A 23,631-nucleotide genomic window follows, 5' to 3' on the forward strand; every position below is an offset into this window, starting at 1 on the left:
GGGTGGTGGTGTTAGTGGGTGGTGGTGGTGATGGTGTTACTGGGTGGGGGTGGTGGTGGTGGTGGTGTTAGTGGGTGGGGGTGGTGGTGGTGTTAGTGGGTGGTGGTGGTGATGGTGTTACTGGGTGGTGGTGGTGGTGGTAGTGGGTGGTGGTGGTGGTGGTAGTGGTGTTAGTGGGTGGTGGTGATGGTGTTAGTGGGTGGTGGTGGTGTTAGTGGGTGGTGGTGGTGGTGTTAGTGGGTGGTGGTGGTGGTGTTAGTGGGTGGTGGTGATGGTGTTACTGGGTGGGGGTGGTGGTGGTGATGGTGTTAGTGGGTGGGGGTAGTGGTGTTAGTGGGTGGTGGTGGTGATGGTGTTACTGGGTGGGGGTGGTGGTGGTGTTAGTGGGTGGTGGTGGTGATGGTGTTACTGGGTGGGGGTGGTGGTGGTGTTAGTGGGTGGGGGTGGTGGTAGTGGGTGGTGGTGGTGATGGTGTTACTGGGTGGGGGTGGTGGTGGTGATGGTGTTAGTGGGTGGGGGTGGTGGTGGTGTTAGTGGGTGGTGGTGGTGATGGTGTTACTGGGTGGGGGTGGTGGTGGTAGTGGTGTTAGTGGGTGGTGGTGGTGGTGATGGTGTTACTGGGTGGGGGTGGTGGTGGTAGTGGCCCTCACCTCCATGTCCCTCTGGTCCACCTGGTCCCAGCTGCCCTCAGACAGACGGTCCTCGCTCTGGGACGACAGAGAGTCCTCCTCGTTACTGTTGTCAGACTCCCGCAGACAGGTCTGAGAGAGAGACAGGGAGACAGAGAGAGGGAGACAGACAGAGGGACAGAGAGAGAGACAGGGAGACAGAGAGAGGGAGACAGACAGAGGGACAGAGAGAGAGAGACAGGGAGACAGAGAGAGGGAGACAGACAGAGGGACAGAGAGAGAGAGACAGGGAGACAGAGAGAGGGAGACAGACAGAGGGACAGAGAGAGAGAGACAGGGAGACAGAGAGAGCAATTAGCTTGGGTAATCAAAGAGGAATATTCATACAACAGCACAGATGGGAAGGTGACGACTCACTTGCATCAACATTTACCAATGTCATATCCACAGAGAGAGAGAGAGAGAGAGAGAGAGAGAGAGAGAGAAAGAGAAAGAGAAAGAGAAAGAGAGAGAGAGAGAGAGAGAGAGAGAGAGAGAGAGAGAGAGAGAGAGAGAGAGAGAGCAGATGGAAACAAGGTGAAACAAAAGGAGACAGAGAGAGAGACACAGCAGAGAGAGACAGAGAGCAGAGGGAGACAGAGAGAGACAGAGAGAGAGAGAGAGCAGATGGAAACAAGGTGAAACAAAAGGAGACAGAGAGACAGAGACAGAGACAGAGAGACAGAGAGACAGAGAAGAAGGAGACAGAGAGAGAGAGAGAGAGACACACACAGTAGAGAGAGACAGCCGGACAGCAGAAGTTTGCCAGCGCTGAAGAGCCGGCGGGGGAGGGGGGACTCACGATGTCGTCCTCGTAGTCCAGGTCGGGCTCCGAGGGGGGGCTGCCGTACTGCTTGCTCTCCAGCTTCATCTGCAGCCGGCGCACCTGCTGCCGCAGCAGCTCCACCTCCTGCTTGTAGCACGCCTCCATCTGCCGCAGCCGCTGCTGCACCGCGTCCATGGCGACCGGCAGCCCGTCGTCGTCCAGGTAGGCCTGGGGCGGCGGCGGCGGCGACACGCCGGGGGGGGCCCCCACGGGGAGAGAGGGGTTGGCGGCCGGCAGGAGTTGATGGTGGGCCGCCAGGGAGGACGAGACGCCGGCGGCGGCGGCGGCGGCCAGGGCGTGGCCGCCGGGCACGGCGTGGCTGAGGGCCGACAGCCAGCCGGCCTGCGGCGGGGGGGCCCCGGCGCGGCCCCCCTCGCGGCAGCAGCACTGGGGCCCGGCCACGGACACGGCCAGCGCCTGGGAGCGGGGGGTCTTGGCGGCGCCGGCGCCGGAGGGCCGGCGGTGCTGGTAGGCGCGGCAGAAGCCGGAGTGGCTGGCGCTGCGGCGGGCGGACTGCATCATGCCCTGGACGCTCTCCCAGCGCGGGCCCAGCAGGGCCAGGTCGCTCAACGGGCTGCGGGACATCAGGCGCTGGGCCGCCATGTGGGCGGAGTCCACCGGCGTGGGCGTCGCCACGACCACCGCGCCCGCCGACGCCGCCGACGCCTTGGCGACGCTCGGCTCCGTCCTCCCCTCGACCTCCACCACCTCCTCCTTCTCCTCCTCCTCTTCATCGTCATAGGGCTTCTCCCTGGGGGGTGGGGAGGTGTGGGCATGCGGCCCAGGTCCCGGGCCCTGGCCGTCCTCGCGGTTCGTCTCCGGCGCCTCCACCTCGTACGGCACCACCTCCACGTCGTCGGTGAGCGTCTCGGTGGAGTCCTCCATGGGCGCAAGCCGCTTGAGGGCCAGCATCTCCTGCGCGGCCGGGGAGAGGACTTCAGAGTGACCTTCAGGGTGACCTTCAGGATGACCTTCAGGATGACCTCTAGGGTGACCTCTAGGATGATCTTCAGGGTGACCTCCAGGGTGACTTCTAGGGTGACCTTCAGGGGGACCTCTAGGGTGACCTTCAGGATGACCTTCGAGGTGACCTTCAGGGGGACCTCTAGGGTGACCTTCAGGATGACCTTCAGGGTGGCCATTAGAGAGGCCTCCAGATAGGCCCTCAGCGTGGGCTTTAGAGTGGCCGTTAGAGAGGCCATCATGGCCGCCGTAATAGAGGCCATCATGGCCGCCGTTGGAGAGGTCCTCAGCGTGGCCATCATAGTGGCCGTTGAGGAGACTCACAGCGGGGGTGCGGGCGGAGGTGTAGGGGGCCGTGGTGCGACGGGGCGGGGGTGAGCCCGCCTCCGGTCCGTGCGTGGGGGAGGCGAGTGCCCGGGAGGGGACGACGAGGGGCTCCTGAGGAAGGGGCGGTGGCGGTGGCGGCGGGGGTGGAGGCCGGGGCGGGGGGGACTGCGGCGGGAGGGGGAGGCCGTTGCTCTGAGGCAGAGCCTGCTGCAGGACGGGGGCCGGGTGCGGCTCGCCGTGGGGGAGGAAGGAGGGGAGGGCGAGGGAGGGCAGAGGCTGGGTGGTGAGGCAGGGGGCGGGCCTCGTCTCGCCGCCCGTGGGACACTCCATGGGGGAGCGCGGGGGGGTCCTGACGACGGCCTCCACCTCCGAGTCCTCGCTGTCCGAGCCCCCGTCCCCGGGGCTCTCCGGGGGGCCGGAGCCCAGCGGGGGCGCGGCGCGGCCCTCCAGGCAGTGCTTGTTGAGGTTGGGGTCGCTGGAGGTGCGCGTGAGGGGCACCCCGTTCTCGAACGCCGACACCAGGTTGTCCATGGAGCGGGTCTTGGGAAGCCTGGAAGGGAGAGGCGGGTTAAGGAGCCAACCAGAGGTAATGCCTCAGCTCTGCCACTAGGTGGCAGCAAAGTGCCCCCAAACAGATGCGTTCAACACACAGGCTGTGTTCCACTTGGCTCACTCATGCTCTGATTCCCAATTCCCTATATAGGGTACACGATTTAATTGAATAATTTAAACAGCACATAAAGAACCCTTATGTGCTGGACCATGTCGATTTGATGAAACCGATTAAATGAAAACCGCTATGCATCATGGGATATAATCAAAAAGTAAGTGCATCTGTTGCACACTTCGACTAGGGGTTATTAAGAGTATTAATTAGTGCACCGTTTAGGGAGCTAGATTTGTACACTCTGACAACACCACGAAATAGTAACACTCTAAATTGCTAAAAAAAAACTATTAAAAGTGGACCAATCAGAACGCCCATCCCAAGTGGTGTACACAGTGAGAGGCCAAAACCAATTAAAAGTGGACCAATCAGAACAAAGCCCCGGTGTGCCGGCGACGCTGGCTCAACGATGGAAAGCGACGACGTGCTCCATATACATGCCGGGGGGGGGGGGGGGGCGTCTAGTCCTCCCGACGGCGGGTAAACGGTGACCAGCCCGTACCTGTCGAGGGGGCGGGGAGTGAGCTCGTCGCCCGCGGCGCCCGGCGACAGGAACAGGCCCATGGCGTCGTCTACGGCGGTGCAGGGCGAGGTGGTGGGCAGGTACACCGCCGTCCACAGCTGGAGCGCCCGCGTGTGGCACACCGGCTGCAGCACCTGACGGGGGGACGGGGGGACGTGGGGGGGGGACAGACGAGATGGGCGGTCAGAGGATGGTGTTGTTGTTGATGCTGCTGAGAGCGTTACCTAGGCGACCGCGACGGGTCTTCACACAGAGGAACCGAGCTCCTCCGTGGGCGTCACACAGAGGGACTCGTCGGAGGATGTGTTTGAAGATGCATCTGAAGATGTGAGTCTTTTTTATAAATGTTTAGATAAGGGGTTTTCAAAGTTTCTCAGTGTTCAGAAGGAAGTTCTAGAAATGTCTTCTGCTAGAACGTACGTAATCTCGTACAGGGGTGTGAAAGTGGAACATTTCCATGAATTTTTTTTCCTATTCACATCCTAAAACTGCTAGGCTCTTGACGTAAACATCCCAGTACTGATGTATTATCCCAAAAAATTTAAATTGTGTTGCTTTGGTTCAGGAACCAAAGTCATGAGAAATAGAAACAATATCATCAATAATATATTGATAATACGAATAATACGACCGACATTACTAGTAATAACGTTCACAAAAAGGCGAGGGACGGATCATACCATTTCGTGGCTGGGGATGTAGAGGAAGTTCTGGAAGTTCTTGTTGCCGGTGCGCAGCAGGGACCAGACGGAGCAGGTGCGTTTGAAGATGTTGCGGGCCTCCCTCTCGCGGGCGTTGTTGCAGAGGAAGGTGCCGTACAGACACGAGTACGTGTGCTGCACCAGCTTGACCTGCAGAACCACAGCACTGCTTTAATACCAGCTACCACCATGGGGCTTTAGTCACCTTTTATTAAGGAGCCGGTAGGGGTTAGACTGTGAATACATGGGATTAAGGAGCAGGTAGGGGTTAGACTGTGAATACATGGGATTAAGGAGCCGGTAGGGGTTAGACTGTGAATACATGGGATTAAGGAGCAGGTAGGGGTTAGACTGTGAATACATGGGATTAAGGAACAGGTAGGTTTAGACTGAATACATGGGATTAAGGAGCAGGTAGGGGTTAGACTGTGAATACATGGGATTAAGGAGCAGGTAGGGGTTAGACTGTAAATACATGGGATTAAGGAGCAGGTAGGGGTTAGACTGTGAATACATGGGATTAAGGAGCAGGTAGGGGTTAGACTGTGAATACATGGGATTAAGGAGCAGGTAGGGGTTAGACTGTGAATACATGGGATTAAGGAGCAGGTAGGGGTTAGACTGTGAATACATGGGATTAAGGAGCAGGTAGGGGTTAGACTGTGAATACATGGGATTAAGGAGCAGGTAGGGGTTAGACTGTGAATACATGGGATTAAGGAACAGGTAGGGGTTAGACTGTGAATACATGGGATTAAGGAGCAGGTAGGGGTTAGACTGTGAATACATGGGATTAAGGAACAGGTAGTGGGTAGACAGTGAAAACATGGGATTAAGGAGCAGGTAGGGGTTAGACTGTGATTACAGTTGATTAGGAGCAGGTAGGGGTTAGAATGTGAATACTTGGGATTAAGGAAGGAGCAGGTACAGGTTTGTGAGGAGAGATGGGCTGTGAACATTGAGGATCAAACCCTGAAAGTGTTTGTGCTATGATTCAACGACCCTGACCTCTGACCTTCACAAACTAATCCCCAAACCCATGATTTAACAACCCAATAAAAAAACATAACACTAAAAACAAAGAAAGAAAGTGAAAGAAAGAAATAGAGGGGGAGGAACACAGTGGAAGACAGGGGAGGAACAGAGTGGGAGACAGGGGGGGGGGGGGGGGGGGGACCACCCACCAGAAAGGCCTCGTTGAACTCAAACAGGCAGGGGAACTGCTTGATGAGCTGGTGCACACAGTCCAGCCACTGCAGGAACACAGGGCACTGCTCGCTGACATCGTCCGCGTTCTCCTGGTGGCCGCAGCGGTCCCCGAACTTATGGCCGTAGTCCAGCCACTCCGTCTCCACCAGCACCTGGAACCCCTGAGGAGAGAGACACACGGCCAGGCCATCAACACTCGGTCGGACCCACCCTGGGGGGGTTCCTGTGTCGCACTCCGTGTTTCAGGCCCAGAGAATCTAATTGCAGGTTGTTTTGATCGGAGAGCTTGACTTGGCACAAACTGGTTTTATCTCTTTGACTGGGTGTGTTCAGTTATACCACACCCACATACATGTGTCTCAGTGATGGCCCGTCCTGATTACTGGACACACCGATCCATCAATGTCAATACAGTTCATCATTTTTAATTAAGCTAACTATTTGTTAGCTAAGTTTGTGGGTAATTGTAGTGCTCAAAGAAGCATAAGTGCTGAGATCTAATTAATTTTAATTATCAAATCAATCTATAATATATATATCCATAACCTGCAATGCACGATGAACTCACTTCTATCGTTCTGTAGAAGGGGTCCAACAGGACCTTGGCCAGCGCCACGATCTGGGGCGTGCGGTCCCAGCCGTCGGAACAGTGCACCAGGACCGGCCGACCCTCCCTCTCCAGCCCCGAACACACCAGAGTGGCCGCCTTCAGCATGACGGACAGGTGCTGCAGCCAACGGGTGCTCTCCAGCGCCGAGAGCCAGCTGAACAAGACCCATGGAGAAGGGGGGGGGGTTTGAGCTGTGCTGTTCCACAAGGTGCCTCTTTGAGGACATAGTAGGACAAGACACAAGTCTAGAATCGTGTAAATAGAGACCATCTCTGGGAGGAACAACAATCTGGAGAAGAACCGTTCATAGATAGAACCATGACTATAAAATATAAAAAATAACAGTAATACATGTGTTTAAAAATAAAAACGGAGGTTATTGATGAGTTACTCTAAGGAGATGGATTTTTCACTCACTTTCAATCAATCGTGTTGAAAGGGCCTAAAAACCCTGATCAATTTTGATTGGCTGATTTCTTCGATAGATAATCATGGCTAATGGACACCATGAATAATCACGACATCGACCGTTAAATCAGACGTTACAGTTGTCTTCATGGTTATCGGGTGAGTGCTTTCAGTGTGGATGTCGTGTTGCAATCCAGTGTGGATTGCAACACGACACTGTGGTTCAAGGAACCAGCGTGACCTGAAACAACCCCCGGTGAAGGTTGGCCGGGCTAGGGGGGGGCCCCTGACCTACATCTCTGGAGGCCCCCCCTGGGTCTCTGTGCACTGCGCTGACCCCTGCCTAGGCCTCCAGCCCCCCAGCCCCCCCCCCCCCCCCCCCGTGCCCACGCGACGCGACAGCAGTGCGGTGTGCAGACATGCCAAGGACACGCAGGGACGACTCATGCTCTACTGCACATAAACAACACTGCGTCGAGCGAAACGTCTATAACACTGCGTTTAACGCAACGTAAACAATACTGCTTTACTGCGGCTAAACCACACTGCTCTACAGCATGTAAACGATACTGCTCTACGGCATGTCAACTATTTGCTTTACGGTACGTAAACAATACCGCTTTGCTGCAAGTAAACAAACTGATTTACTGTGCAGAACATGACCTGTTTAACTACAGATGTACAAACTGTTTAACTGAATAGAAAAACTGCTTCACTGCAGGTAAACACACTCTTTGCGATACGTAAACAAAGTGCTTTGCTGCATTTCATCAAAGATTATGAACGCCACGTAAACAAGATAGCCGGCAGCGTGCAAACAGGAGCAATACGAACACAAAGTGAATGACTAATCCAGTGGATGATTGGCATATACAAAACAAACCGATATTAATAACCACAGACAGGACGGAGGACAGATGGCCTTCCCCATTGCAGAGGATTGGAGCAGGGGGGCTGAGGGAGATCAGAGAGAAAGGTCAACCGTCTTGACTTACTTTCCCGGATCGGGGATCTGGCTGCAGACTGCTCGGAGGGCCTGGAAGCTGTTCCTGATGGCGTGGATGTTGGCCATGCCCATGAACATCACCTCACAGTTGGGATAGTACTCTGTCCACACAACAGACATAACACAGTGAATGGAGCGCTCCTTGAGAAGATCACATTTACATTTATATTTTAGGGCATTTAGCAGACGCTTTTATCCAAAGCGACTTTTCTCTCATTTGTGGGGATGTGATTGATCCCCACATCAATCAATGAGTTTCACTTAATTTGTCATAAGAAGTAAAACAATATAACGCTGCCGGTACAGTAAAGATGTTCATAGAACCAAGTGTGAGTACTAACAATCTCTAGGCTAACCCATTCCCTTGTATACAGTAGATAGCTAGCTACTGCAGATGCTACACAATTAACTACCATGAATAAATACAACGTACATTAAGTGCCAGGTCTTTTCACAAAGAGAAGCTTTCACTTCATGCTCTTTATTCAACCTTAAGCATTTTACTTGAACTCTCTACTGTTGATATTTGGTCGGGTTCAGCCTAATTGCAGACAGGGTACCCGGGATTTGCCTGGAACTTGGCAGCTCCCTCGATTTTGCGGTCATGGAATAACCTCCAGAACTTTTCAGCTTAATGAGAGTCTCCCTGGGATGGTTCAAAGCACTGATAAAAGAAACAGTAACTGAGGAGTGGAATTTCTATTTCTAAACTACTGTAGTCTCTGTAGTACGTGCAAAATACACAATCCATTGTTACTCCTTTGACTATTTTTATCGCGTTGTGTTTGCCCTCATTGTTGTTCATCTGTTTTGACATGATCTAGCCTATACTTTGGTAACCTTTGGTAACCTACGTGTATGCTGGAAACTATCTTTACCAGGACTGACCTTGAAAAAGAGATGTCAACCAGAGAATCATCCAGGGAGTCCTCAAGATAAATAAATCAATAAATGACCTCAAAAGATCCTATTGGCCAAGATGTCAAAGGTCAAAGGCCAAAATAGTTCCTAAACCTTGGGACTCATGTGGAGTCTCATCCAGGGAGTCCTCAAGGGATTAAATAAATAAATGACCTCAAAAGATCCTATCGGCCAAGACGTCAAAGGTCAAAGGCCATAATAGTTCCTAAACCTTGGGACTGTCATCGACCCTGTCACGTGACCCAGGAGTTTGAATGCCCCCACTGACCCTCGCACTCGCAGCCCCCGCCCTTGGCCCGGTTGGCCACGGCCGCCGTGTAGGACCGGGCGTCCAGGATCAGCAGCTTCTGGCGAGCGGGGCTGTCCTCCACGCCAGGGCCCCCCGTCAGAGAGGAGTCTGGGGGAGGGAGGGGGGGAGGGAGAGAAGGAGGGAGGGAGTGAGAGAGGGAGACAGCGAGAGAGTGCGATAGAGAGAAAGGATAGATGGAGAGAGAGGTAAACACAGACAGACAGACAGACAGACAGACAGACAGACAGACAGACAGACAGACAGACAGACAGACAGACAGACAGACAGACAGACAGACATGAAGCGAGAGTCACAACATTTTGATTAATTACATGAAGCTGCATAAGCATACATATTTTCTGCAAATGGGTGACAGCAGCTCTGAATGCTGCAGGGAATGTAACGGGAGTTCAGGCCCCCTCCATGCAGATAATGGTGCACTCATGGAATAAAAAGACTGCTTTCCCATGCAAAAACGTAACAAAAGTTATGCGGTTAAGGATGTTCTACATGGTAAAAAATAGTCTGACAGAGAGGAACCGATTCAGCATTTGCATTATAACCTCTGTCTGATTGGGGAAGTGTGGAAAGGCCAAATGGCCTTCAAATCAACATACTAAACTGAGTACAACATTAAGCGTGATGAAACTGTTCTGTGGTCTACTGATGGAAGTCCATTGTCACTCTAAAGCTAATGTATGTGAGCCACGTAATTGAGTGCAACACATTCCCAGGCCCTGGCGTAATTGTTAAGCCTCATTGTCTGTTCCGGTTCCCATTAATATAATTGGTTTCCAGTTTGGAAAGTCACAGAAAAAAAGTGAATTAACAAAAGTGTATTGTGGAAAAGCCGGGCCGCATCCATTCAACACAAGTTACAAAACGTACACATTATAGTACTCACACATCCTCAAGAGCCAGCAAAGCCATGTATAACAATGTAAAATAAACAACGACAAAATCCCCCCAAAAAAAACAAGGGAAGTAGTTCCGAATGTTGAAGACCTGCGAGCGTCTTACCGAAGTCTCCGTCGGTGGAGTCGGGGCCCTCCCCGCGGGGCCGGCCCCCCGGGGCCCCGGGCGGGGGCCTCTGCCCCGGGTCCATCTGGCAGGCCTTGGCGATGGAGGTCACCAGGTACTCGTCCTCCGTGTTCCTCCAGCCCCACCAGCTGATCTCTGGCTGGCTGCAGCGGGCGATGACCGCCCCGTTCTTCTGGTGCCTGTGGGGGGGGGGGGGGGGGGGGGGTCAGAGAGAGCAGCGACGGCGCATTGAGTTAAACAACAGACAGACTAGTTAGGAACCGCAGACGGGCCACAAAAAAAGCAGAGCACTAGACACATTTATAAGCTGGGTTCCACTTCTAAAGTACAACCTGCTTAGTCATTCGAAAAGCAGCCTCATGTTTCTTGCTTCTGGATATTTATTAAATTTGCACAACACTCGATGTACAACGCACACATAGTTCTACGGTTGTGTGTACCTGTAGACCACCACAGGGATCCTCTTCCAGGACCTGAAGGAGGCAACGCTCTCCAGCTCCTTGTCGGTGATCCACACTGGAACCAGCAGCTTCTGGGGGTAGCTGGAGCACAGCCTGCCCACGCAGACACACAAAGGGTTAGACACTGTGGATACAATACCCTGACTCCCAATAACAATACTGGTAACAGGCAAAAGATTGGTCTAGTGTCGGTGACTGTAAGGGTGCGTGTCTCCCAGCAGAATGGTTCTGGGTTCGAGCCCCGTTGTGAAAGGCAATCGTTGGGCTAGACGTCTACAGGTCTTCAAGCCCTACCTGCTCCTCGATGACATGAATCTACCAGTTCACTTTAAGTCACTTTGGACACAAGAGGCTAAATGTCTCAATATCAATAATACATTTAGAACCATAACAACAACATCGTGATTCGCCCAGACATCCTCTAGACCTTAACCCAAATAGACCTGGTGTGTGTGTGCTTATCTCCCTCGTGGCGGACAACCCTTGTGTCGCTGTAGTGTTTTTTTTATCATCGGCGAGGTTCCCGGTGGAATAAACATCATGTGACTGTGACTGTGACTGTGACTGCAGCCCCCCCCCCCGCCCCTGCTCACAGGGTCACCCTCAGGGGAGAGCACCTCCCATTACATAACGAGATGCCCCCCCCCCCCCCCCCACCCACCCCTCTCATGATTAATGCAGCTCTCGTGCCCCCACTGATGCGCGATGACGAGGCTGCTTTCAGCAGCGGTGGAGCTAGCTCCTGCTAGCGCATGCAGGGGGGGGGGGGGTTTGTTTACCTCCCCCGGCGAAGCACGATGAGGGCCGACGGAGGACAACAATGCGGTGACTCGCGTCCCGTTTATTTGTGGAGACCTTGGAGGAAAGCGCGGCCGCGGCTGCTGATGGTTTGAGTACTATGGCAGACTCATCCTTTACAAAAAAAAAGGGCTCCATTACGTTACGGTAATCTGATTCTGTTTACGCGTCTTCTACGACTGTTCCAGGCAAGTGGAACACAAATGGAACACAAATGGGATGCCTTTTTGCTGTCTCACAGGCGCACGTGCGCGCACGTACGCGCACGTACGCGCACAGACATTAGGGACAGGGCTGTGAGCTAAACGAAGAGCCTTTAGAGTCCTTATTGGGTTGTGGCTGGTGGTTCCTCGGGCTAAGATCACAGAAATTGCCTTTTTCAGCCACCCGTCTATTTTCATTTCCTCAAATGTCCCCTCTCTCTCTCCCCAGTGCAATACCCCGTCCAGAAAGCATTCTGTTGCATAAATGACTGGCGTCCGCCATAGCAGCAGCAGCTTGTCGCTTGTTGCTCTGGGACATCACCGCCAGCCGCCTCAGTACGTCGTCGTCCACCCCCCCCCCCCCCCCCCCCCCATCTCCTCTATCATCTTCGCCCCACATGCACTCCTCTCTATTCCTCTCCTCTCGCCCCTCTTCCGCATCTCTCCATCATCCCCTCCCCGCAGACACTCTCTTAATTCCTCCCTTTCAGAGGGAGTCAAATTAAAGAGATGATGATGATGGAGACGGAGAGAGATGGGAGTAAAAAGGTATGAGAAAGAAGAGAGAGGACAAATATACGCTGAGTGAAGAGGAGAAGAGATAAACACAGAAAAGAGAGGAACGTAATGGAAAGAAAGAAGAGATGAGAGAAATTCGGAGAAATAACAGAAGCCAGAGAAAAGCAAAGATAGAGGCGTCGAGAGAAGATACAGAACGAAGAGAGGAGAGAAAGGAGAGGGGAGAGAGAGAGAGAGAGAGAGACAAGAGGCGTGAGAGATGAGAGAGAGGGAATACAGAGAGAGTAGACAGCCAGAAATTAAATGTATCAGAGGAGAAACAAAGAGTGCAAGGGCAAGCGAGAGTGAGACATAGAGATAAAAAAAAGCGAGAGAGAGCAAGAGAGAGAGAGAGAGAGAGAGAGAGAGAGAGAGAGACAGAGCCGGTGTGCTGAGTCATGACTCTCAGCAGGGCCCCAGCTGTTTAATTAGCCCGGCAGACGAGTGCGCCGTGTCTGTCTCCCACCGCGGGAGGCACTGCCTCGCGACACACCGGCCTCACACGCACCGGCCTCTCCCCTTCATCCACCTGGACGCGCAGAGGACACTTAGAGGGCCCGGGGCGCTGCCATGGAAACACGCGCACACACACACACACAGACACACGCCCCCAAAAACAAAGCCCAGGGTGTAGGCGTCTGTTTTTGTCTTCACCGCACCGAGGATAAACTCAACTCGTCGAGCCCCACCCTATCAGAGCCTTAGCATTCCCTGTGTCTTGCTCTTTATTAAGACTAGGAAATTCCTTTTGATCTTGTTTCGTGTTTTAGGAAATTCTCTTTGCATCCCCACATCAATCAATCAATCCGAAAAGTTACAGCGTCTGAGACTTTCGCCGACCTGTAAAGCCCATCCAAACATTTCATTTGGCCGGATTTAAATGATTGGAAGGCTAACACGTCCGTCTACCTACCTACCTACCTACCAACCTGCCCGTACCCTCAATGCGCATGACCCGAGTCTTCCACAAGGCTAGGTTGAGCCATTACAGAGGCTAGTGCGCTAGTCATGTGTTTATGGGGAGTGGCTTTGGAGGGAGGGCCTGAAGGGCTGTTTTTTTTCCCTCCGGTTTGATACTTTCAAAATCAAGCTTACTCTGGCTTGTTCCTCCAAAATGCCGACCCTAGCTTTGATGTTCACAAAAACAATGATCTGTGAATAAACACAGCTTATTCCACCAAAAACTAGAGACTCATTCCGTTCCTATGCAGGTGTTTTTGTGTGTGCTGTGTCGTTAGCCCTCGCTGACGGCCATCGCAGGGCGAGACTCTTTGGCGTACTTGTAGTTGGAGTTGATGTCAGACACTCTCCAGGCGTTCTGGGTGTCGAAGCCCATCCTCCTCACCTCCATCTCCATTCTGTGTCGCACGTGATCGCCTGGAGGAACACGAAGAAGAACACACGTTCTAGACAGCAGTAGCAACGGATATGTAGACTGTGTGACTCATCTACAGTGTGTTGGACATTGGGACATCTGGGAATCCTAAGGCACTCAAACTTGAATTAATCCCATTGGCTGTGATATGGCAAAGCGGCCATGTGTTTGGCTGTCACATTGAAAAGGACCCGCCTTCAAAAACAGACCATCTGGTTAATAATCAGAGTAGGAAGTGTGTGTGTCTGTGTGCTTGTGTGGCTGTGTGTCTCTGTTTGTGTGCGCGTGCCTCTGTTCGTGTGCTTGTGTGTGTCTGCGGCGACGTTACACAAATCAGGGGGCGGGCAGCCCTAGCGATGATCAAGGTGTTCAACCCCCGCCCCCGCCCAAACGGTCCTGGGCTCTGTACCAGATGCCCGCCCCCCCGGGACCCGCTCCTTAACGGCTGCGTCTCTCTGCTGAACCACCACACGGGGCTACCTGGGCGACAGAGGTGCAGGTGCTGGTCCTCGTCGTCGGCACTGCCTCCCAGGCACCAGGCGTGGTAGGCCAGGGCGAACAGGTCCTCCAGCCGCGACGGGTGCACCACAGAGCGGTTCAGACGCTTCACCCACTCCTGGCACTGCTTGAAGGTGGAGAAGTGACATCTGACGAGGGCAGAGACCGGCGCACGGGTTAGGGCAGAGTCGACGGCCACAAACAGTTCTCATACTCTTTGAGCGTCGGTGCGTCGTTGGTGGGCGTCGGGGTGGGAGGGGCAGTTGACGGGAAGGTCGGGTAAGTAACGACATAATGGCAGTCGTTTTTCTTGTCTAATTGATGTGGAATCATAGAGCGTGCCCTGGGACATCTGCTGCTGCAGAGAAGGGGGTTGCCCTTTTGTTTAAACGGGATGGTAAAGATTCAAATGCGTGCAGATGGATTCCAGCTGGCGTGAAGACACGACTGTAGGGTTCAATGATCGGTGATCAATAAGAAATAAGCTAATTATATAGTATATATTAATTACATTTTGTTTATAGCCTGCTCAGCTTGTCTATAAGATAATTTACAAGGGAACAGGAGATGGATTGGGTTGCCTTAGGCTGACAAAACACAAATAGGTCAACAGATGACAGCCACTGTTGGGTAAATGGTTTTGTGGATCACCATATCAAGTTCTGCGCATTAATTACAATGCCTGGTCCTAACAAATGTACACAGTAATGTAGATTAGCCAAAGATGTTCAGGAGCAACCAATCATGTTATCGTCAATGACCAACACGTTGGCCTGGACGCCATTGCGCTGGGGGTTGAGTGCCATCTTTACCTCACTACTTTGGAGTCCTTACAGATGATGTGCAGCTGGAACATATCTCTGCATTCAACGCTCTCTATCAGCCCAAGAGGCACCTGTGAGTGGGTGGGAGGGGAAGAGAGAGCAAACACATCAGGCCTCAGTAAGCACAACACACCGTGATTAGCCAAACCGTGACCCCGGAAATTCCCACTTTAACTTGACAGCTCATTTATGTCTTAACAGGTTGGTTTTTTTTCGCTGCGTTTCCTTTTCAATTGTGACACTGAGGGTGCCTGTGGGCTGGGCATTTACAATATTCCAATGAAGTCTGAGTAATACGGTGTAATACCACGCAATCAACGTGTCCTTAAAATATCCCTCTTACGTTTAAGTCACGCCCTGATAGCAGCAGCCACTTTACTAAACCTGAAAAACTCATTTATATGTCAAAGTGGGCATTATAACGGTGTTCTCTAGTTTCTGTGTGTGCCACCATAGACAACACATGCACGCCCCTTTGCTAGCTAACTAACAAGCAGCCTGTGCTGGGTTGACTTCTAGCTCTGCTTTAAAATAGTGTTTCTCTACTGATCTCACACACAACTCCTGACCGTCCACTTGCTGTAATACCAAACCCCTCTGCAGCAACTTCCGGTACACAGTGCCTCAGAGCATTTGCTCTTTGCGGTGTAACGCTGTTACCAAATGACTTGTCTTCCTAGCCGTGTATAGTGGAGAGGCTCCAGGAATAGAAAAGATTGTTTACATTGTTCAAACTACTACTAATCTCAGCAGAGGCTCGAAAAGTGCTGGACAATGGCGACCACAACGAAAGGGCTGGGATGAGAGTTGGCCTTTGTTCACCTCGACTGTGGAGTTAATGTGAGGGAGAGCTGCATTGTGTCTATACAGTGGCAGAGGGCGGCTTGGTCACTCAGTACTCACAGTTATGGCATTGTCCACACCTGGGTACTTCTACAACAGTGACAGGTGGAGCACAGAGGGAGGGGGGGGGGGGGGGGGAGAGAAAGGAGATCGAGAGGTAGACGAAGTAGGTAAAGAAAGAGAGAGTCAGGAGAAAGAGAGAGAGGGAGAGAGAGAAGAGAAAGAAAGAGAGACAGGGGAAAGAGGGAGACAAAAGAGAAAGCGGAAGGAGAGACAGAAGGAACAGAGTGCAGGGGGCGGGGGACACAAGACAGTAGGAAATGGAAGAAACAAAAACATCAAACACAAAAAGGAAATTAAAAGGTCTCAAAGTAGGAAAACATCAAAGAGAGTGAAAGATGAAAGGGTACAGTGGATACCAGACACTCCAGGGACACATGATGAAACCAAACATGAACAGAGGTCAAAGGGCAAAGAAACAGTTTGGATGCTGAGGGATCATGTGGCTGATGGGGAGTTATGAATTACTGCTGTGGCTCCCTGGTGTTCACAGGGCATTGTGAGGGTCAAATTGAGGTTTGGCGCTGTTTAATATCAGTGTTGTGAAAGGGAAATCCTCTACATTTACCTTCCTCGAATGAAAAGCATTCAATGGGTCTCTGATGGCCCTGATCAGCCCTGTGCGTTAACACTTAAAGAGCCAGAGTGAAGCCACTGTTTGCAGTTGGAATGGAAGAAAATGCATTTTGGGCTTAAAGTTAAATTGTTTGCGAGAGGGAGTGGGGAGGGGTTTCAAACAGCTGCAACTTTGTGACCGTTTTTTCCCGCTTTTTTAACAACTTTACTTCTTCATTTACCCAGAACAAAAAAAATGCTGCAATGAGTAGGCAACGGTATGTTGTACAAATAGTACTAGACCAGAAACACTTAAAAAAGTATGCATTCTGCAGGATAAGCCAACGCGATTTTGAAAAATTGCTGACCGACCGAACAGGTCAGATCAGATGACGTTCTTCTCACGAGTTCCTCGTGAAAGGCTCTCAGACGTCAGAAACAGAACGCTGACTGCGTTCAGCAGAGTGGAATGTTCACTTAGTGTTTTGGGGAGAATGGCAAAAATTTAGGATTTTACCCCTTCTGTAAAAACCACAGTAGTATAGCAGTAACGGTGACACAATCGCATATAATACCATGCTGACGATCTTATCAGGCATATTACCATGTTTCTGGGTTCCCTGGCTCCTACCCCTAAAAACGGGTGCACACCCCCTTTGCACGGTTATTATTGAAAGGCCCCTTCTTACTATTATTTATGTCTCTGGCTGGAGTCTAGCTGGAAAACATGACCCGACGTGTGGGAAACCTTCACAAGGCTGTACACTTTCTCGTCAAGGCACACAACGGGCCTGTGTGCGTGTTTGCACAAGCGAGGCACTGACGTCAACGGGAGAGCGAGGGAGCGAGACGCAAGTGCTCCCCGCCAGCACGGGGTCAAGGCCTGGAGAGCCATGATGTCATCCTAAATCTCCCATGCCTGCCTGGGAGATCAGAGTCGCCCACGCAGGTGGGCCATGTGACTGACCTCTTAGCACAGTCTGGGCCGCCCACTTTAGAATGCAGCTTCGATACTTTAGTTTGATAATGCAAAGTCGTGTTTGAATCTCTTGTGTCATAACGTTTGAATTAATATCGATCCACCTGGTAAAACTCCACTCTAACAACTTCTGTGGGTCTGTCTGTCTGTCTGTCGTGCCAATACCGTGGGGGTGTATTAGGGCTTTGACTTTCGCCCAAAAATCATATTCAAATTTTGTTTGTTTATTAATATTAATATTCGAACATTTATTAATAATATTTTGACCATTAAATGCCTTCAGTAAGACCTGGATTGGGCTTCGCGAGGTTTGTCTACCGGCGTTGCTATGGTTACCGGTCTTGCGTGTTCCAACGGTTTATTAGGTTTCTATTATAAACCGCTGTCTAATCAATACTTCATTCACTGCCTCTTCCGTGGTCATTACAATATTATGAATAGACTGCGTCGGGTTCTCCGACGTCCCTCCCTCTTGGCCTGCCCATAACAGGTTCGAATATTAAGGGCTGCCTAATATTCGTTCGAATTTTGATTTATCTTTTGGATATTCAAATTATATTCGAATAACGAAGTTCGGAGTCAAAGCCCTAGGGTGTATACATACTCACTGCAGGTAACCCAGCAGAACCTGAACCCCTAACCCTGGCAGTGTGAGTCCCACAGTCTTCCCAGTGGAGCTCGACGACCAACGACAACATGGGGGCGAACCGCACTGCCGTGGACTTACATTGATGACCGAATCCTTGAACTTGATGTGGAGCCTGTAGTTGGAGATGGCGATGACGGCCTCGTCGGCACGGCCCAGGTACTCCACCCCTTCCCCCTGCAGCGCCGGGAACGGTACCTGGGGGAGCGGAGGAATGGAAGAGGTGGTGCGTTAATGAGGTCTGATGTTTTTTTTAGACCCCTGTGATGGGGAAAAGCGTGTGCAAAGCGAAAGAGAGAAGCGATAAACAGGAAGGAGGAGGAAGTGTGTGAAGAGAGTGCGAGTGTGAGCAGTTTTATCGGCCGTTCTTCATGAGACACGGGGGCGGACGTGTCTGGGGGGGGGGGGGGGGGGGGGGGGATACATGATGGCTACTGCGTCAGTGCTGCTGACCGTACAGTCAAGGCTCTCATACTGTTCATTACGTGTGGCCCTTTCATTTAAGGCGGCTCCGGGGTTGGGCTGGGACCCCAGTATTAAGGTAATTGGTTTGTATCAGAGGAAATAGGAGCTTGTTTGGGATTCCATTCAGAGGCCCAGGACATTAGATGATGTGCGCGCGTGCGCGCGTGCACACGCACACACACACACACACACACACACACACACACACACACACACCTCTGCCAACTTCTACAGGAACTCTTGATTTGATTCAAAGACCAGACGGCAAGCCAGCAAATATTTTTGTCGACCTCCTCTCATCTGTTCTGCCTTGCTAATCTAATTCATAGCTTTTAAGTGTTCTCTCATATGATCAATTAGGGTTCATTTGGTTTAGTGAACCCGATGTGAACAGCACTTCATTGTGAATGTTGCTTAATAGCCTGTGATACTTTCATCTAAAATCTAGTAAACAATAAAAAGGATATTGAAACCATGAGTTTTTCAAATCACTTTTTCCTATTAATCGTCAGGCACATTCCGTAGGGTTTAGGCTACACCATTGTTTAACTTTAGAGGATGAATGCCAACAGGTTTGATATCCAAGTCCTCATCAGACTACGCCTCAATTCGTTGGGTGATAAGCCGCGATGTGACAATAACTCCTTGTAGTTATTTTTAGAGACGAACAGGTTCCATGTCAAAGAGAAGTCAGATGAGTTCCAAAAAAGGTGCAGTCAAAGACCGTCATTTAATAAAATGGACGAGGTTTTACACTGTCTGGAATTAACAGATGCTGCTAGCCCGAAACATGGTGTGCCAAAGCATTTTGGCTCACGGAGAAATCATCTCGTTCTCACATCATCGATTTCCTCCACAAATTGTACAATTCCACAGTTCCAGCATTGGGTTTGCTTGTCAATCGATTCATAACAAGAACCAACAGACTTCGGGATGTCCTGGGAAGCTATCTATGGAGTATGCTACCACCGGCCCGGGCCTCAGGGAGCAACCGGGGAAAAGTACGGTCAGGGTAAGGCCGTTCCCCTGTGGCACGTTAAACGGTTGCCTGGAGACCGTACACGACCTAACCGCGCAACCGTGCATTAGCATGCAATCGCTGAGTCACGAAGAAGAGAGGGCCAGCGGTGCATGGTCAATGAGGCATGCAGCGGGGCAGAATACTGCATGTTTGGGGGGGGGAGGGGGAGAGCTAGCAGGACGCTAGTTTACAGCTTAATCAAGAAACAAAGGCTCTTATGTATTTGGTAAACTAAGATAACTATTAGCTTAAACTCCAGGGGTGGAACAAATAAGCTCAAAAGAGCAGCTGCATTGTCAACCACTGCATAAATGAAATCACTTCAATGGAGGAAACATGGGATGGTGAGGGAGGTGGGAGAGCGTGGATGTCCTGTATTACGTACGCATGAAAGAAAATACATAATTATGTTTTGAACACAATTCAAAAAGACATCCGAGTACTGATATGACACGCAACCAGGAGGCCGAGAGCATTTGAGAGATTTGCCAAGAGAGGGTACCATGGTGATGTTCTCCGAGGCTGAGCGGGGGAGGGCAGAAGTGTTCAACTCAAGTAACAACACGTTTGGATACTTCCACCAGCACTACGAGTTAGCGGGAGTACAGACACACGGTCCAACTACGCAAAAAGATAAGGTTTCCCCCGGACGTCAGAAGATCTGCCTAATTGACGCCTCAGAGGAATACTTTGGGTGGGTGTGCGCCACAGGCCTCGTCTCAAATACTGGGATGGACTGCAATCCGATATCAATAACCTGATCAGACAATGGGGCTGATATACATCTAGTATCTCCGCGGTGGGCGTGTCAGAAGCCAATAATGCGGCAGCTGCTAAATAAGGGCCGGATTCCGCAGAACAAAGTCTCCGCTAATACGTCCCAGTCTTCAGTTCTATCCAGGAAATTCAACCTCGAGGATTTCTGCAGGAGTTCTGTAGGCCCCTCGCATCCTGCCAAAACTAAAATAATACTCTTTGATGTTGCGCCACAGCACAGCCGAGACGATCTTTCTAAAGGTCTAAATTTGGAATCCGTGAGTAGAAGCATCATCTGTAGAAAGTGGGTGGGGGTGCACGAGGAGGTCTCAGGGGAAGCGTTGTGGTGGGAGGCTCCGGCGTCGTGGAAGGGGAGGGGACGTATCGTCGGCACGGGGACAGCGAGACACGGGTCGTCACGACGATGAACGTGATGGGCAGACCTTGGGGCGGCACCATCACACGCAAGCTTGCGTTCCTAATGGGAGGTGTTTGAGTCCAACACACACCTGCCGACGAGAAGGGCAGGAGAGAGACGCCCTGCTTCTTCCCCTGCAGCAGAACTAGGCCAGGGAGAGGCTTAGCAAAGACACAGAAAGAAAGAAAGAGCGAGAGCGAGAGAAAAAAGGGAGAGAGAGACAGAGACACAGGGAGAGATAGAGAGAGAGAGAGAGACAGACCCCCTCTCCCCCACACACATATACAGAGACAGAGCGATGGATGGAGAGAAAGAGAGAGAACCCCCCCAGCAACACAGACAGAGAGAGTTAGATGGAGGAGAAAGAGAGACAATATATGAAAGAGACAGACAATATCAGAGAGAGAAAGAGAAAGAGAAAGAGAGAGACCCCCCATACACACACAGACAGAGAGATAGATGGAGAGAAATATATAGAGAGAAAGACCCCCCCCCCACACACACACACAGATGGAGAGATAGATGGAGAGAAATATAGAGACAGAGAAAGCCAGCAAGGAGTATGACATTGTCTGACACTGGAGTCGTGATTTCCGGTGTTGGAAGCCTGCTTCCTTGCTTTGTGTGGAAAACGTACGCATCTATCACAGGCTCTAATGCGTATGCGCATTTGTGCTCACGTGCTGGCACACATGTGCACTGGGGAGGACGGGGAGGAAGGGGAGGAAGGGGGGGGCTGGGGTATACACACACAGTGGTGTGATGCATGTGGTCCGAGATCAAATCTGCCATTGCAGTGAAGCTCTGGAGAGACGTGTCCGTTGTGATGGTGTCGTGGGACTGCTCTCAGACGCGTGTTCGTGATTGTGTGAAAGCAGGAGGGGACAAAGTGAGGGGACGGGCATGATGGAGAGAAGTAGACCGAACCAGAAAACGATTTTTCAAATCATACACTGCCATGACGACTAATACATTTAGGGGTCTTCAGATGTTTTCACAGATTTGTGTTACAAAAGCATCTTGTTATTAATACTACCAGCCAAAAGTAAGTCAGAAGAATAAAAAATAGATAATAATTAATTAAAGGAGCAGTGTGTAGGATTAAGGAGAGAAGATATGTTCAGGCACCAGCAAGGTGCCTGAAGTTCTTCAAAAGGATGTCACTGTCTATGAAAGCATTGATTAGCCAAGTGTCAATTGTTAAGAATATTATATTCAATTTCTGTCTGTTCAGCTCGATGCCATTCATTCTTAGTACTGCACCTTTAAAGTTCAATAAATAAGTAGTCAAAGAATTTTTTTGGGGGATTTTGCAAAGCGTTTTGCAAACTCTTTTGCAAAACGTTTTGAAAACTCTTTTGCAAAACGTTTAGCAAAATATTTTCCAAAGCGTTTTGCGGTTTGAAATGTAATTTGAATATCGCTACACACGGAGCGTGGCAAAGTGCATTGCAATCACGGGGACGCTATAGCTTTTCAATTTGAATAAAGAAACTCAAAACAAAACTCATTGTCACTGTGCATATTAAAATACACTTTGAATAACGTATTTACAAATTACATTATTAAATTGCATAATGAATTGTCAATTGCATAATGTAATGACTTATTGAATTGCAAATTGCATTGCCATTTTAATTTTGCTACATATGTGTTTCCATAAGATAAGATCACCACATAAAAGGAAGCATGGGAATAGCGAAGGATAGCATCAATGATCTGATTAGAAATTAGCATTAGGATGACTTGATCAGTGACCAATTGAAACGGGCCATTAGCAACACACAAATGCATGAGGTCTTTGTATCGTGAGCTGTGGCCAACTGCGAGATGTTAGCCCATCGCGGTAATTACAATTATTATTTTGATCGCACACACCCACGCGCCACCATAAAACTTGCCCTTCCCAATTTCGATAATGGCACCGGCCACGGAAGAGGGCCATAAACCTGCTTCGCTTAAGTAATGCAAACATCTTTCAATACCCAGCAATGGCTCGGCTTTTGTCAAGCGGAACAAAAGCAAGATAGATGACCCATCACAAAGCACTCAGGGGATAAATGCCAACTGTAAAGTCATTTCTGTTCAAAGTATAAAATGAGTGAATGCGCTTTTTTAGCCCAAAGTTGAACCTTGAACAGTGGTGCATATGATGAAGTTATAGTAATACTGTTATTATTTTACAGGTTGCATGGCCTGTGTAGGTTACATTATATATTAAATTATAATGCATGCTTTCATTTAAATTAAGAATAATGTCCAATAGCCTGTAGATGAAATGGACCACTGTAAAGCTTCAGAAAACCCTATCAAAGATGTTTTTACTAGCAAGTGAAATATACTGACGACACACCTGCAGAGGCCTCAGTTCAGGTTCCCACTTTCAAAATGAAAGCGCTAAGTGCGTGTATCTCCAATGCCTTATCTAAATGAGGGAGGGCTGATTGGGCAATTTGTGTCACTCAGCCATGTGTATCACTCAGCCACTCTTAATCTGAAAGATAGAAAGTGTATTAATGCCGTGCTGCTGATTCACTTATGGCCCAATCTCAGCCCTTCCCAAGCGCCACTGCTTTGTACGGTATAGAGTCCCATCTAAACAACTCGCTCGCCTCGGTGTGAAGGATGTGAAGGAAGGGAACGGTATAAATCGCCCCTGTCCTAGCTGCAGTGCAACACTGCCGAGCAACCGCACGATTCAGCCCTGAGATCATCACCTGGCCAACTGCCACGCAAAGGACCCCATCGACCCAGGCCTGCACAAATAAAACACCACCGTCGTGAAGAGCATGCCGGCTGAGGGTCAGAGCCGGCTCCCTCCAGCTTAGGATCTGGAGGAGGTCGAGCGGGGCAGAGGGTCGGTCGGACGGACGGAGGGAGGGGATGTGACGGAGGTCTCACCTGAAGGCTGTCGTCTTCCTTCACCAGCTCCTTCTGGGGAAACAGGTCCTTGGCCTTGATGTACTCCAGACTGGGAGGCCCGTCTTCACCCTGATGGGACACAAGACAACC

General features: G+C 50.7%; 1 protein-coding gene across 12 annotated transcripts in view; it reads right to left on the reverse strand.

Moving 5' to 3' along the window:
* Window positions 1-23,631, reverse strand: part of mtmr4 (myotubularin related protein 4) — a 45,194-nt gene that overhangs the window by 3,866 nt on the left and 17,697 nt on the right. For 7 of the 12 annotated variants that reach the window (XM_060056009.1, XM_060056010.1, XM_060056012.1 and 4 more), the window contains 16 exons: window positions 23,521-23,610; window positions 18,041-18,157; window positions 15,780-15,809; window positions 14,865-14,947; window positions 14,035-14,201; window positions 13,460-13,556; window positions 10,600-10,713; window positions 10,139-10,338; window positions 9,098-9,226; window positions 7,898-8,009; window positions 6,453-6,648; window positions 5,860-6,045; window positions 4,655-4,825; window positions 3,954-4,108; window positions 1,471-3,334; window positions 651-761 (listed from right to left, as the gene is read on the reverse strand). In XM_060056009.1, coding sequence (XP_059911992.1) covers window positions 651-761; window positions 1,471-3,334; window positions 3,954-4,108; window positions 4,655-4,825; window positions 5,860-6,045; window positions 6,453-6,648; window positions 7,898-8,009; window positions 9,098-9,226; window positions 10,139-10,338; window positions 10,600-10,713; window positions 13,460-13,556; window positions 14,035-14,201; window positions 14,865-14,947; window positions 15,780-15,809; window positions 18,041-18,157; window positions 23,521-23,610 — 3,822 coding nt within the window. The remainder of the gene's footprint in view (window positions 1-650; window positions 762-1,470; window positions 3,335-3,953; window positions 4,109-4,654; window positions 4,826-5,859; window positions 6,046-6,452; window positions 6,649-7,897; window positions 8,010-9,097; window positions 9,227-10,138; window positions 10,339-10,599; window positions 10,714-13,459; window positions 13,557-14,034; window positions 14,202-14,864; window positions 14,948-15,779; window positions 15,810-18,040; window positions 18,158-23,520; window positions 23,611-23,631) is intronic. The other 5 variants (XM_060056007.1, XM_060056005.1, XM_060056015.1 and 2 more) reach the window with 4 other exon arrangements.

The sequence above is a fragment of the Gadus macrocephalus genome, chromosome 7, assembly GCF_031168955.1.
Source record: "Gadus macrocephalus chromosome 7, ASM3116895v1".
Taxonomy (NCBI): domain Eukaryota; kingdom Metazoa; phylum Chordata; class Actinopteri; order Gadiformes; family Gadidae; genus Gadus; species Gadus macrocephalus.